The sequence below is a fragment of the Danio rerio genome, chromosome 11 (genome assembly GCF_049306965.1).
Source record: "Danio rerio strain Tuebingen ecotype United States chromosome 11, GRCz12tu, whole genome shotgun sequence".
Classification (NCBI taxonomy): domain Eukaryota; kingdom Metazoa; phylum Chordata; class Actinopteri; order Cypriniformes; family Danionidae; genus Danio; species Danio rerio.
Genome location: NC_133186.1, coordinates 44,077,460 through 44,093,576, shown reverse-complemented (window position 1 = coordinate 44,093,576; position 16,117 = coordinate 44,077,460). Strand labels below are relative to the sequence as shown.

Here is a 16,117-nt window from a genome sequence, read left to right as displayed (position 1 = left end):
TCTTATCACACCACTGAGTGAAACGATCGATTTCACTGTGGTAAGATGATAGGTCCATATCTTTGTGTGAGAGACTTAAAATGGCAGTGTCATCAGCATATTTCAAAATATATTTATTAAAATGTGTGCTCCTGCAATCTAGGGTTGGACCCCCTTTTGCCTTCAGAACTGCATTAATCCTTCGTGGCAGAGAGTCAACAAGGTACTGGAAATATTCCTCAGAGGTTTTGCTCCATATTGACATGATAGCATCACACAATAGCTGCAGATTTGACGGCTGCACATCCATGATGCGGAGCTCCCGTTCCACCACATCCCAAAGGTGCTCTATTGGATTGAGATCTTGTGACTGTGGAGGCCGTTTGAGTACAGTGAACTCATTGTCATGTTCAAGAAACTAGTCTGAGATGATTCACGCTTTATGACATGGTGTGTTATCCTGCTGGAAGTAGCCATCAGAAGATGAGTACACTGTGGTCATAAAGGGATGGACATGGTCAGCAACAATACTCAGGTAGGCTGTGGCGTTGAAATGATGCTCAATTGGTACTAATAAGCACAAAGTGTGCCAAGAAAATATCCCCCACATCATTACACCACCACCACCAGCCTGAACTGTTGATGTAAGGCAGGATGGTTCCATGCTTTCATGTTGTTGACGCCAAATTCGGACCCGACCATCCTAATGTCGCAGCAGAAATGGAGACTCATCAGGGCAGGCAACATTTCTCCAATCTTCTATTGTTCGGTTTTGGCGAGCCTGTCACGGTTGATGGGTTTGTGTATTCTTTCTGTATGTTATGTGTCATGCCTTGTGGGTTGTCGTGTGCGAGGTTGTGTGCATGTTTACCTTTTGTGTTGACGCCGTGCTTTCGAATCAGCTGACTTAATCATCCTCCAGCTGATCCCTGTTTACTCACTATATATTTCAGCCTGTGGTTAGTGCTGGTCATCAGTCCGTTGTTTGTCCTTGTTCCTGTCTGTTGGTCCTCAGGATTCTTCGCAGTCTGTTTCGTCGGTTGACGTCATCGTTGTGGCCTGTGGGCTCTCTTTTGTTTTGAACATTTCTTTGTCTCCGGAACATCCAGTTGTATAATATGATACATTATTTCATTTTTCATTAAAACACTTGCAACTGGATCCTCTCTGTCTAGTTTCCAGACAGAGCCTGTGTGAATTGTAGCCTCAGTTTCCTGTTCTTAGGTGATAAGAGTGGCACCCGGTGTGGTCTTCTGCTGCTGTAGACCATCCGCCTCAAGCTTGGATGTGTTGTGTGTTCAGAGATTCTCTTCTGCAGACCTCGGTTGTAACGAGTGCTTATTTGAGTTACTGTTGCCTTTCTATCAGCTGGAACCAGTCTGGCCATTCTCCTCTAACCTCTGGCATCATCCAGGCATTTGTGCCCACAGAACTGCCGTTCACTGGAAATTTTCTCTTTTTCAGATCATTCTCTGTAAACCCTAAAGATGGTTGTGCGTGAAAATCCCAGTAGATAAGCAGTTTCTGAAATACTCAGACAAGCCGTCTGGCACCAACAACCATGCCACGTTCAAAGTCACTTAAATCACCCTTCTTCCCCATTCTGATGCTCGGTTAGAACTGCAGCAGATCATCTCGACCATGTCTACAAGCGTAAATGCATTGAGTTGCTGCCATGTGATTGGCTGATTAGAAAGTTGCGTTAGCGAGCATCTGGACAGGTATACCTAATAAAGTGGCCAGTGAGTGTAAATGAATAGTTCACTTAAAAATGAATATTTTTGATGGATTTACACACCCCTCTGGTCATTCAAGATGTATATTTTAACAATTTCATTCAATACAATTAGAAAAAAACACAATCGGGAGAAGACAAAAAATAAAAAATGAACCACAAAATATGAAAAACTGCTAATTTGCAAATAACTTTTTACAATGTACTGTTCATACACATTAAATAGACGCGTGAAGTCAAGCGATATGGGAAAGCCACATTAGTTTATCAACATTATTGAGGCATGTGTGTCTGAATCTGATCTCAGAGCAGTTACAGTGTGTTTTTCAACAGGCCGTGACTCTATTAGCTCTGATCTCGGTGGGCAGCAAAGCATTGAAAGCTGTTTGAGAGCCTACAACATTTCAGTGAACCGTAAATGTACTTCTTTTCCCTTTTTTGTGGCTTGTTCCATCACGGCAAGCATGTGAAACCATCAGCCACTTCTCTTTGTTTGTTTGCGATCGCACAGCTTGAGTTTATTCAAGACGAGTCTGGATATTTACTCATGATGTCACTCATTTTTACCCCAGGCAGATTGTGCTTTGAATGTGCTTGATTTAGAGGGAATAACAGCATACTGGTACCAGATCTGAACTAAATCTGATGAATGTTTCATCGAGCAATATTAAACAGTGTTTATATGTGTTTCTGTGCAGATATTGACGAGTGCCAGGTTCATAACGGCGGCTGCCAGCACACATGTGTGAACACTAGGGGTTCGTATCACTGCCAGTGTAACGCCGGCTCTCGACTGCATGTGGACGGACGCACCTGCATCGGTAAAACACACCTTCAGCCAAAGCAAACACCGGCCTACATTTCACTCCGATATCAAAACACATGAAGTTTATGCATTGGGACCTATTGTGCCCCCTTTCACAAGATGTAGAATAAGTCTATGATGTTTCTAGAGTGTGTGTGGGAAGTTTCAGCTCAAAATACCACACAGATAATGTTTTTTTAACTCATTGAAACTGACCCTTTCAGGCTTTAATCCTTATAGACTGAATTCACGCGGCCGCCATTTTTAAAAGCGAAGTCGAGGCTGCGGTGGGAAGAAACCCGGAAGTACCGTTGGGAGTTGCATAGGGACGTTGTGTACTTGGCTGAATATCTTACCAGCAAAGAGAAAGTGACACAAATGTATTATTTCACCGCCTTCCGAGAGACCCGAAGGTCCGTTCTGAATGAATAGTGAAAATAAAAGGGATATCAGAGCTCATTTTCAGCTAAGTTAAGGAAAATGGCACTAGTTAGCGAACATTTTCTTTCCCAAACACATGCTTTAGATTCTATTTATCAAACTCGAGTTAATGAACTGATTCTGTCACTATATTAGACTTGTCACGATACTAAATTAAAAGAAAAAACTGCAATTTCCCGCGAAGATTTAGGGCACTGTTGATGGCTTTCTTAAAACAGAGCTGATTTGCCATTGTGTTCACATGCTCAACAGAAATGCTTGTGATTGGCCGAGAAGGTCATCAGTTCACCCTCCGCTGTTTACCGAGCACAAACACAGACGAGCGATCTGCTTGATGACTCGACATCTTCACGGCTGCTTCGCGCTCCAGTCTCTGTGTATCTGTGTTTGCACTGGGTGAAGAGCAGTAAACTGAGTGCAAACACAGATAATGGAGACTGGAGCGCGATCAGCCGTGAAGATCAGTCGAGTCATCCACGCTTAGCGACGCTTCAATGTTTGCCGGTTTTAAAGAGCCCATAAGGGTCTCCAACAACAGTTTAATATACATGCAAGGTCAAAAAACACTTTCATGGTCTTATAATCTGCATTTATTTTTACCTAATTATCCCAGCGACTCCTGTATGAATCGTCCAGTGATTCATTTGTTCCCAAACCCCTCCTTAGCGCGAAGCTAATCTGCGCTGATTGGACTGATGACAGTCTGTCGCGATTGGCCGACTGCCTTCAGTCAGAGAGTGAAATGCCCAATAGCTAATCAGCAATATAAAAAGTAATCACAGTTCATACACGCTCGATAGTGTAGGCGTGGACTTTAGCTGCCACACACACACAAAAACACACACACACCTCCGGACGACAACGCTCCCGCTTCCGCCCGCGCCAGGTTTAGCCTGAACCCGACCGCTCCCGCTTATATGAAGAATTTGTTGTCCCGGTGCCCGACCCGCCCGATCCCGCTAAAGAGCGGGGGAGAACATAACCAAAAATCAAATGCATAAAATTCGAATTCACGCGGCCGCCATTTTTAAAAGCGAAGTCGAGGCTGCGGTGGGAAGAAACCCGGAAGTATCGTTGGGCGTTACATAGGAACGTTGTGTACTTGGCTGAATATCTTATCAGCAAAGAGAAAGTGACACAAATGTATTATTTCACCGCCTTCCGAGAGACCCGAAGGTCCGTTCTGAATGAATAGTGAAAATAAAAGGGATATCAGAGCTTATTTTCAGCTAAGTTAAGGGAAATGGCACTAGTTAGTGAACGTTTTCTTTCCCAAACACACGCTTTAGATTCTATTTATCAAACTCGAGTTAATGAACTGATTCTGTCACTATATTAGACTTGTCACGATACTAAATTAAAAGAAAAAATTGCAATTTCCCGCGAAGATTTAAGGCACTGTTGATGGCTTTCTTAAAACAGAGCTGATTTGCCATTGTGTTCACATGCTCAACAGAAATGCTTGTGATTGGCCGAGAAGGTCATCAGTTCACCCTCCGCTGTTTACCGAGCACAAACACAGACGAGCGATCTGCTTGATGACTCGACATCTTCACGGCTGCTTCGCGCTCCAGTCTCTGTGTATCTGTGTTTGCACTGGGTAAAGAGAAGTAAACTGAGTGCAAACACAGATAATGGAGACTGGATCGCGATCAGCCGTGAAGATCAGTCGAGTCATCCACGCTTAGCGACGATTTAATGTTTGCCGGTTTTAAAACTTCAGTACCAGGACAAACATATTAAAGACAACACAAGGGTGTACTACAGAGGACTGCAGTGTTTTATCGCTCACCGGGTTACATAAGCCCCTTTCACACAGTGATACCGGTAAATATCTGGAAAATTTCCGGAACGACTTTACCGGTATATTCAAAAAAGCGCTGTTCACACAGGCGAGGACGTTACGGAAATTTTCCGGAAAAGAGCATTCACACATCCATTCCAAAATACCGGTACATTCTGACATCATTCACCACAAATGAGCTTTAAACGGCTGCGCTTGTATTTGTAAACATTTGACTAAATTACAAACTCTGTGGATGATCAATATTGTGAACAACTTTCGCAGGATCACTTTCGCATGTCGAGATGTTCATAATATGTGGCACACGCACACGCAAAGCTTGAAGGTAAACAAACAACGGCTTATCATAAGCATCTTATCAATGATTATTTACACAGTTTGCATTAAGAAGAACATATAAACGTGATCTGATTAACTTCTAGCAGCTAAATGTGTCTGGAAAAATATTCAAAGGCTTTTATTCTCATAAACCGCGCGGACGTAAATGCGTCTGACTGTTGTGATTGGCTAAAGCAGACGTCTCACGTCAGCACGTTCTAGACGTGCACGCGCTTATTACGGGAATCTTCCTTCTGCGTTCACACAGCGCAGCATTCCGGCAAATTACCAGTAATGTTACAACTTCTCTTTCCGGAAAATAGCCAGAACAAATTTACCGGTATTTTCAAAATGGACCTGTTTACACATACAACCTTTCCGGAAAATTGCCGGCAATTTTCCGGAAAGGTCTGTATGTGTGAAAGGGGCTATAGGCTGAAGCAGGAAAGCGTCCTCACGGTGTTTAACTGGTGCCGTGAACTGAAGCCTTGGAGGACACTTGAGCATATTACTCTTACAGAGGTTGTGATGTTGTTTGATGCCTAATTTGCTTTTAATTGTTTAAATTAAACTTACTGAATAATATTGAAGTGATGTTTACACCATTTCTGTTTTTTTTTTTAATCTCTGCAACAGTTGGAGGTTTGTAGACCACAGCATGTTGCTGCAATGTTTACAGTGCAGGTCCGCGGCCGCGTGAAATAAGCGCATTGTGGTGTTGTGTTGACTGTCGCTTTAAATTCAAATGAGATTGTGCTCTTTTCGAAAGAGGGCAGAGCTACAGATGCCTGTGTGTCAGCATAGTGGCAGATTCAAAAACAAGACTAATGTCTTATGCTAATAAGGAAGAGATGGTCACTAGTGGGTGGGGCTTTCCCCCTCTGGTGACACGTACAAAGGGAGAATGTCAATCAAAGGTTGCTGGTTTGAGTCCCGGCTGTGCCAGTTGGCATTTCTGTGTGGAGTTTGCATGTTCTCCCCATGTTGGCATGGGTTTTCTCCGGGTGCTCAGGTTTTCCCACAGTCCAAACATATGCGCTATAGGTGAATTGACTAAACGAAATTGGCCGTAGTGTATGAGTGTGTGTGAATGAGTGTGTATTGATGTTTTCCAGTACTGGGTTGCGGCTGAAATGGCATATGTTGTGTAAAACATGCCGGAATAGTTGGCGGTTCATTCCGCTGTGGCAACCTCTGAAATAGAGACTAAGCTATAGGAAAATGAATAAATGAATGAGTCACAGTTGTTCATGCAGCAGAAGTCCATTGAACTCAACATTGAATCGCTCTGATAGAACACACTGAAACACTTATTAAAGAGTTTGGTCTTTATTATTATTACTTATGTGATCTTGGATTGATTCAATAGCAGCTCAGTGTTGTCTTCTGTGTTTAGCTGTTCAGTCCTGCGGCGTTGGGAATGGCGGCTGTGAGCATTTCTGTGTCCAGCAGACGGCGGGTCATGTCCAGTGTCGCTGCAGACCTGATTACAGACTGGACGCGGATGGAAAACACTGCACATGTGAGTCTGAATGCATGATCATTTATGACACCGTTTTACACTCTTGTTGACAATGGATGTAGGCTGAATTTAAAGGCAAAGATGTCAGGGTTTCAGGAAGGATGAGGGAGCGAGGACTCAAATGCAACATAAGATGGTATTTAATAATAAAAATAAAACAAAAAGGACAACAAAAACTACCCCAAGGGGGAAAACATAACTATAAAACAAACAATCAAACAAACTTGGATGGGCTGGCAAGACAAACAGGACTGGATAGCACAGGACATGAAAATAACGACGACGAACTGGCAAAGGACTGAAAACATGAGGGGATTATAAAGCAAAAAGTAAATTGACACACAGGTGAACATGACAAACTAATAATGAGTAAACAAGGAGGGTGGGACTAGACAATAGACGGGAGAGCGCATGACACAGAGAGACAATACAAGCCATGCGCTCACATAACACAACACTGAAGCACACGACAAAAGCACGTGACCACAATGTAAACACCGAGCCACGTGCTTTGACAAGAGACGCAAGACACGAGCACACGATGAATGAAAACACTCACCGTGCGCTCACACACGCAGCGTGCATGCTTCATCCCAGCGACGACCAAAACCGAAACCAACAAGACTGAGACGCTGGGAATGAAACACCACGCTGCTGACAGACGAAAACACAAACACGAGTACAAGAGCGCGCGCGCTCTGCCGCGTCAAGCAGGAGCGCGCACACTCTTCGTACACCCACGACGGCGCGCGCGCACAGAGACAGAAACAGGACCAGACATGGGTAGTGTCCGAGCTCTGCCACCAAAACAAGAATTTACAAGACCAGAGTGGCAGAACCCTGACAAAAGATGTTTTTCTTAAAGAAGAGGATGCAAAAAATCATAATAATACATTAAAAAACTGTATTAATTAGTTCTTCTTCGGAAAACAAAAGCAGAGATTGAAGGCTCTGAAGTTTTAACAGGACAAAAACACCATAAAATTAGTCACAAAATTGTATTAGAGGTTTTGGAAAGCCACGAGACAACTTGTATTGAGTAAAACTGCAGTTATTATTTATTACAAACATTTCAAATGAAGAATTGTGAGGATTTTTAGAGAGAAATACAACTTGGTGAGAAATTGTGTTAAATTGAGTTTTTTTATGACTTTGTGAGACGTGAAATGCAGAAAGTTATGAGGAGTATTTGTATAAATCTCCCTTGGTTCTTTTTTTGTTTTAAATTATGCATAAAGTGCAAGGATAGGATGATATTTTTTGTTTTTATAGTTATAATTGCTTTCAGCTGCTCTTAATTCTTGTTAATTAATCTGCACGCATAGATATGAATGAGATTGCATGATAGAGCCCTTTGTTGGAAGTCAAAGCATTTGTTAAACATCGCTGACACGTATTGCATAAATATTACCATTCCCTGACTCTCGAAATCATGATAAATGTCCCAATGACAGAGAATTAAACAGTGCAAGTACTCTAAAACATCCTTTTTTAATGTCTTATTATTCAAATATCTCTTCACAAGTGCTCTCTTCCTTTGAAACGACCGCCAAAAAATCCCAAGAGCTGATTTAGTGAAATTATGAGTTGGGATGAAGTTGTCCTTTGATTCACTACGTGACGTAATCTCACAAACTGTGACATCAGTGTCTTTGTGTCTGGTTTTCTGAGGTCGTCTTGAGTTGAATACTGAATTTAGAGAGATTTCTGCTGTTTCTGTTCCTGTGAAAGTGTAATTGTTGGCAAGGGAGAGCTTGTTTTACTGTAGTTGAACACTGTGAGCGTGTGACAGGAGTTATTCGCAGCAGCTGGATGGCTCATGGGAAATCTGTTGAATATCGTACACTGCAAAAAATGCTTTTCTTACTTTGTTTTTGTCTTGTTTCTAGTTCAAACATTAACAATTCTTAAATCAATAAGCATTTTCCAGATGTTACGATTTAATAAGTTATCTAGGGAGATTAAACGTAACACTTAGAATATTAGATAATTACTGGAGTAGATGGATGGAAAATACACAAGGACACGAGTTTAGCAATTAATTCGTTTATGCAGACATGGATGTGCAGACATTTCTGGAGACCGCGATTTACGTAGCTGGAGGTACGTATGGCTGCATTTAGTTTTTTCAAGTGAACGCTACAGGGCGGTGTGATGCCGCTCCTCTTCGCGCTCGCCGGCTGACGGCTCACCTCCTCCTTGTGGAGGGCTTTCCCGCTGCAACCAGTTTGTCTGGTTAGCTCATCGTGTTACGTCGGCGGAGCGGAGACCCAGAGGAGGAGCCGGCCGCGGCGACGACCGGGTTCGAGCCCCGTGAAGAGCGGTTCCAGAAATTAGGTAAGACGAAAAAAACAAAATCCAAAAAATAAACCGAACGGGTTCGTAACGGGGCGAGAATGCGGTGAAATCCGAAAACGCGGTCAAAATCGCATGAGGGCTTTTCTTTAACTGGACGGCTTTTGTAAATCATCGCTTGGGTTTAGGGAAGGAAGAGGAGGAGGGTGTCTGGGTCGGCTGATTGGCTGGCCACCCAGTCAATCGTTCAGTCAGTCAGTCAGTCAGACAGACAATCGCTCGACATCATCCTCCGGCAGCTTTATACGAGAGAGCAGCGCGGGCGCGAACAGTGCGCGAAAGGTGTTCGCAACGTAAAAGCGCGCACATCGTCCTCTCGCGGATTAGTGAAAACAAAATCTGCAAAAACTGCCTAGGATGTATTTCACGGTCTCCAGAAACGTCCGCGGGGCTACGTTTCCAGAATGAGCCTGGGTTGCATTTATTCCTCCTATAAGGGAAAGAGAGATGAGGCCAACGGAAGAGAGGCTTATTTGTGTGCGCTTTGTACAATGCATAAAAAAAGCAAACAGAAATACAATCAAACCAAAAGTTTCAGGGTGCCAAAGCAAAAGCAAAGAACTAAACAAAACCAAAAGCCACCTAAACTACAACACAAGATCCCCTCTAAACTTACTATTCATTCATTTTCTTGTCGGCTTAGTCCCTTTATTAATCTGGGGTCGCCACAGCGGAATGAACCGACAATTTATCCAGCAAGTTTTTATGCAGCGGATGCCTTTCCAGCCGCAACCCATCTCTGGAAAACATCGACACACACATTCACACACACACACACACACACTCATACACTACGAACAGTTTAGCCTACCCAATTCACCTGTACCGCATGTCTTTGGACTGTGGGGGAAACCGGAGCACCTGGAGGAAACCCACGCGAACATGGGAGAACATGCAAACTCCACACAGAAACACCAACTGAGCAGAGGTTCGACCCAGCGACCTTCTTGCTGTGAGGCGAAAGAACTACCTACTGCACCACTTCCTCGCCATAAACTTACTAATGAAAATCAAAATGTGAAAAAGAAACTGAAATCTTCATCGTAAGCAAGGCCAATAACACAAGCTCCCTGAAACAATAAACAAAAACACAAAAACCACTAAACTAGCAAAATGAGCTGAAAAAAATCAATATGGTTAGTTTTGATATCATGTGTACTTTAATACCTGATATCCTGTATTGACCATCATCAGTGGTGAACCCGTGTGCGGAGCAGAATGGCGGATGTTCTCAGATGTGTCATAGGGATGGAGCTCAGGCCCGCTGTGAATGTCATCCAGGTTATCAGCTCGCTGAAGACGGCAAGACATGTGAAGGTAAAATACACCTGCCTGTCTTATATTTTAAGATCACAGAGAGTTCTCAGTGTTACACTGCTCATATTAATGTCTTGTGTTTTTGAAATTGGATGTGTTTATGCTGTGTGTTTTTGGTGCATCAGACATTGATGAGTGTGCGTTGGGTCAGACGGACTGTGCTCATGGCTGTCGTAACACCAGAGGATCCTTCATGTGTGTGTGTTCTGCTGCCTATGAGCTCGGGGTGGACGGTAAACAGTGCTATCGTGAGTATGAGCTGAGAGACTCACATACACTGAAAAAAAAAAAAGATTCACTCGATTTACATATTTTTAATGTAAAAATGTCTGAATTTAAATATTGATGTTTGAATATTGATATTAATATTAAATGAGTTATACAATCATAATAATATTATATAATGCAAATATGCAATATTTAAAAAAAAATGCTGGAAACTATTAGCTCTAAACTGCATATACAATAAATTACAATGATTATAGAATTTATGTATTTAATAAAAATATTATAAATAATAATTTTGATTGTATTAGTTTTATATTGATACTAACCACTAATGACACATTTTTATTTATTATTTAAATTTTGATATTAATTAAAAATTATTAATACACAGTTGTATAATGTGTGTGTATGTATTGATTTTTTTGCATTGTAACATTAAATACAAGCTAAATCTCTTGTAAAGCAAGCACTATATATATATATATATATATATATATATATATATAATTAGTGAATTTAGTATATATATATATATATATATATAATATTATTTTTATATATATATATATATATTTACTAAATTCTTATATATAATATGCTTGTTTTAACTTAAAATTAGCTTGTATTTAATGTTACTATACAAAAAATTTTTAGCAGATAATATTGTACACTTAATTAAACAATTTAAGCCCTAATGCACTGCCTGTGTTTGTTTTTGTGGTTCAGGTATTGAGATGGAGATCGTGAACAGCTGTGATCATGATAATGGTGGTTGTTCTCATCACTGTGAACATTCGACCGCTGGTCCGCTGTGCAGCTGTAATGAAGGATATCAGCTGGACCACGACCACAAGACCTGCGTCGGTACAGGAGACACTGATCACCATTTCCTGTTCTATACAGTTGAAGTCAGAATCAGTCACCCTCCTGTGAATTTGTTTTTGCAAATTTTTGTTCATGCAAGGCATGTTTCACAGTATTTCCTATAATATTTTTTCTCATTTGTTTTATTTTGGCTAAAATAAAAGCATTTTTTAATTTTTAAAAAAACTTTTTAAGGTCAATATTATAGCTTAAGCTATATTGTTTTTTCAAAGGTCTACAGAACAAACAATCGTTATACAATGACTTGCCTAATTACCTTAACTTTAACTTAATTAACCTAAATGAGCCTTTAAATGTCACTTTAAGCTGTATAGAAGTGTCTTGAAAAATATCTAGTCAAATATTATTTACTGTCATCATGTCATGGCAAAAATAAATTAAATAATTTATTAGAGATTCTTTATTAAAACTTTTATGTTTAGAAATGTGTTGAAGAAATCTTCTCTCCGTTAAATAGAAATTGGGGAAAATTTACAGGGGGGCTAATAATTCAGGAGGGCTAATCATTCTGACTTCAACTGAATGCACAGTAATGCTGTTAGCTGAAGGTGTGTGTATTCTCTCCTGTCAGATATAAACGAGTGTGTCGACGGCAGCTCGTGTTGTGAACATGACTGTACGAACTATCCTGGAGGATACGAGTGTTACTGTACAGCCGGATATCGACTGAACACTGACGGATGCAGCTGTGATGGTAACACACATAAACTCACCAGGCCAGATTTTAAGAGAAGCTCATTACTTTTGTTCTTTAGTTGAAATGAAATATATATATATGTTTTGTTGTTTAGAAATATGTTCCAGAGTTTTTCTCTACTGTATATACACTGACAAAAGTGAAACTACACTGTAAAAGCAATATATTGTCTATAAAGGTCATGTGAAGTGCTTTGAAATGTGCATTTTTATTCGATGTTTGACATAATCTCAACCGAAAAATGAAGAGAGGGTGGGACATAGTGTAGCTCCTCCCCTTTTTAAATCAGCTAATAGTGTTTTGTTTTATCACAGCTCTGCCAGCAGGCCCGGATTGGCTAATTGGGAGGACCGGGAGAATACCCGGGGGGCCGCTCCGTTTTTTTGGCCGCGAGGGCCTGTGTCCCTAGCTGCTTGCGCTCTCAGCAGTCGCACTTTAAAAAATGTTTTATTTATTTGACCATAGTCTCACTCTTTTTATTCATTATTTTGCCGCAGCTTCGCGCTTTTAAATTTTTCTTCTCGCAGCCCCGTGAGCAAAATGCAGCCCACAGGTTAATGAAGATGTAACTATTATTCGACCCCAAACGCGGCACCTTAGTGAATATAAGAATTCGAATAATTAATGAATATTACACCTGTAGCGGCTTTCCAATGCCGCTAATGTTGGTAGAGTGAGCAAGTTTTTAACGCGTAAAAGTCAGAGTCCGTAGGCAAATAGATGCAAATAAAAACGTCTTTATTTACCAATCAACTTCCAATCAACAGAACTACTCAATCACTTCCTTAATCTATATGCACACTTGTCTGTTACCTTGAGTTACGCTTAGTTACAAGACGAGACGTTCAGTTACAAGTCAAGACGATACGGTCAAAAACTGTGGGCTTCCTACCAACACTGTCTTACTCCATGCAGTGAAGCCACACTTACCTGTATATAGTCTCCTACTGACACCTTGTGGCCAATAGCCAAAATACAATGTATGCTCCTACAACACCTGCTCAATGAAAATCAGATGATTCACTACATTAATAAATCTGACATAAATTGATCAGAAATCTAGAAAGGGGAGAAAAAGATTAAGTCGTCAATAGACAAGTTTTTAACAACAGCGCCATTGTGGTCCAGTGGTCAGCACGTTGTGTTACCACACTGCAGGACCCGAGTTTGATCCTTACCTATCTGATTGAATTTATTTATTTATTTAATTTCATTTTTATTGTGAAGACATATAATACTGTTTGGGTTGTTGAACATTTCAACTTATAAAGCAGCTGTTTTCTTGAAAAATACGTGATCGTGTCATTAGAAACTGAATTCAAAATGACGTTATTTTAATATAGTCAGTCGTGAACTGAGGTGGACCGGTCTAAGGCTTGAAACTCCAGGGGCCTCATGTATCAACGCTGCGTACGCACAAAAACTTTGCGTACGCCAGGTTTCACGCTCAGAATCGCTCACGTTTGGATTTACTAACAATGAACTGAACGTGGGAATGTGCGCACCTTCACGGCAGCTTTATGGCTGGCGTACGCATATTTTTTGTGCGTGTCTGTTTTATTTCCATTGGCGACTCCTAGAGGCAGTTGTGTTAAATTCCTCTCTACAAAGTGTCTGAGCCTTGCAATGGCAGCTGTATGAGACGGGTTCAGCAGGTATATAAGGTTTCCATACCATACAGTTGACCAGCTAAACATTAAAGCACAATTTGCAGCGGTCGCCTGTTTTCCCAATGTAATCTGAGCGATCTACTGCACGAACATTGCTATAAAGACACTATCTAAAGATGAATTTGCATGCGTGAATCAGAAACATTTCCATTCTATAAATGTGCAAATAAAATATGATGCACAAACTTATCGATTCCTACTTGTCTTTCTCGTGATAAATAGTTGGCAAAATCTGATATGTAGCGGGGGAAAAAAGAAGAAAGAGTTCATCAGATGCTAGATTCGAACCGAGTTCATGCTCGAACGTGTCAAAACATGTTGACATGCGCTTTATGAGCTGCGCCACTGAGACTGTTACGAGTATTGCAACATTTTACTCCTATAAACCACACTAGTTTTTTCTTTTGTTGTTAATTCCGGAGAACAAACTTGCAAATAACACCGCTTTTCTCCGGTCTACCTCCAAAAGCAGCACCTCCAATTCACATTCTGTTCAAAGTTTCTCTTTTTGCGTGATTTTGTCATTGCTTTTTCGTTGAGTTTTGCCATTAGCATAGTCATTAGCATATTCATACGGGGGAGGAGCCAGGGAAGGGTTTTGTGCATGTGCATGTTACGCTTAGTTTCACGTTCATTCAGATGTACAAAAGAATATGCGTGAGATTCGGCGTACGCAGTGTTTCATACATCTGAATTTTTTTCTGCGTACGCACTTTTACAGCTTTGTGTGTACGCAATGTTTTAGTATGATTTCCATGCAAGTCTTCGTACATGAGGCCCCAGGGCTGAAAAGGAGTCCCACTGCGGCCCTGTCTGCCAGTGAGACCAGTTGAGCTCAAGCGCATCAAATGAGAAGCTTCTTGAAGGTGGCAGTGCATGTCAGATACTAGAGAGCATTTGATTGGTTACGATTTGATGAGAAACTTAAGTATGAGGTGACGTAAAACAAAACGTTGATACATATAGGCGCAAGTGACAAACACCAAGCCTTACATGTTTATATCAGTTTTTTTTTATTGTGTTTTTGACAAAAGGTACAGTACATTAAAGGTATTCAATTACAAAGGTATTTTCGTTTTTTCTTTTTTTGAACCATACATAAATTGAAAAAAAAAAAAGACAAATTAACATAATAAAAAAAAAATTATGAAACGGAAATGCATTAAATAAAAAATATATTAATAATAATAAAAATGAAAATAAAATAAATTTACAGAAAATAAATAAATAAATAAATAATAAAAAAATAATAATAAATAAAAATTTAATTAATAAAAAATAAAAATAAAAAAGGTGGGTGGGGGTGGGGTTGGGAATTTATGGTTGGAGGAGTACATTAGTCTCAATATGAATTATTAGAGGGTCCCATGTTTTGAAAAATGTTTTGGTTGATCCTCTGAGAAAATATAAAATTTTTTCTGTTTTCAAAAATAGCATTACATCACTAAGCCAAAGTGACAGTTTAGGTGGCATTGGTGATTTCCACTCCATAAGAATTCTTCTTCTAGCTATTAATGTTACAAAGGCAAAGGCGTTTTCTATTTCTTTAGCTACATGGATGTCCTCATTTGTTACTCCAAAAATAGCCATTTCCGGATTTGGTTGAATTCTTAAATTGAAGGCTGAGTTTAAAATTTCAAATATTGAAGACCAAAATCGTCTCAGTTTGTCACATGACCAGAACATATGGGTTAGGTCTGCCTTGCACAAGTTGCAACGATCGCATGTTTCATCTATATTGGGGTAGATTAGTTTTATATCTTCTAATTGTGAATTTTGTCACTGCTTTGGAGCACACAAATATCTTAAAAGCTAACAATACTGATACTAACATCTAAAAAACTTTTAATTTCATGGCATCTTTAAAATGATAAGTTAAGTGAACTTAACTGTTCTAAGTTAAAACAGAATTGCGTACGTTTTGATCTGATCTGATTAATTGTATTGTCTAAATGCTGTTGTTTCAGATATAGATGAGTGTTTGGCTGTTAATGGAGGATGTGATCATGCTTGTCTGAACAGCGCCGGCTCTTTCCAGTGTTCCTGTAGACGTGGATATCGACTCGATGAGGACAGAAGATCCTGCATACGTGAGTTTACAGCTTCAAACTGAGGAATTTATATTATGTTAGTTTTATATTATACACTTTGACATCTAATAAGCATTTAAGTAGTCAACAACAGCACATTTAGGCAGTTTGCACATTTCCAATTGTAATTGGTGTTATTTTCTTGTTGTCAAATGCCAAATAAATATCTGTATTTAAGCAGACAGACATAAAAAAAGTATTTATTTTACATTCATATTATATGTTTAATTCATCTTAAGTAATCAAAAATAACTTAAATAGAATTTTTATG

The 16,117-nt window shown here is 40.1% G+C and overlaps 2 protein-coding genes across 10 annotated transcripts in view; both read left to right on the top strand.

Moving 5' to 3' along the window:
- Positions 1-16,117, top strand: part of flnba (filamin B a) — a 750,037-nt gene that overhangs the window by 529,437 nt on the left and 204,483 nt on the right. The gene's annotated exons all lie outside the window — the stretch shown is intronic.
- Positions 1-16,117, top strand: part of megf6b (multiple EGF-like-domains 6b) — a 119,808-nt gene that overhangs the window by 59,870 nt on the left and 43,821 nt on the right. For all 9 annotated transcript variants that reach the window (XM_021479907.3, XM_073917117.1, XM_068224440.2 and 6 more), the window contains 7 exons: positions 2,413-2,535; positions 6,479-6,604; positions 10,154-10,276; positions 10,402-10,524; positions 11,231-11,368; positions 11,961-12,083; positions 15,724-15,846. In XM_021479907.3, coding sequence (XP_021335582.1) covers positions 2,413-2,535; positions 6,479-6,604; positions 10,154-10,276; positions 10,402-10,524; positions 11,231-11,368; positions 11,961-12,083; positions 15,724-15,846 — 879 coding nt within the window. The remainder of the gene's footprint in view (positions 1-2,412; positions 2,536-6,478; positions 6,605-10,153; positions 10,277-10,401; positions 10,525-11,230; positions 11,369-11,960; positions 12,084-15,723; positions 15,847-16,117) is intronic.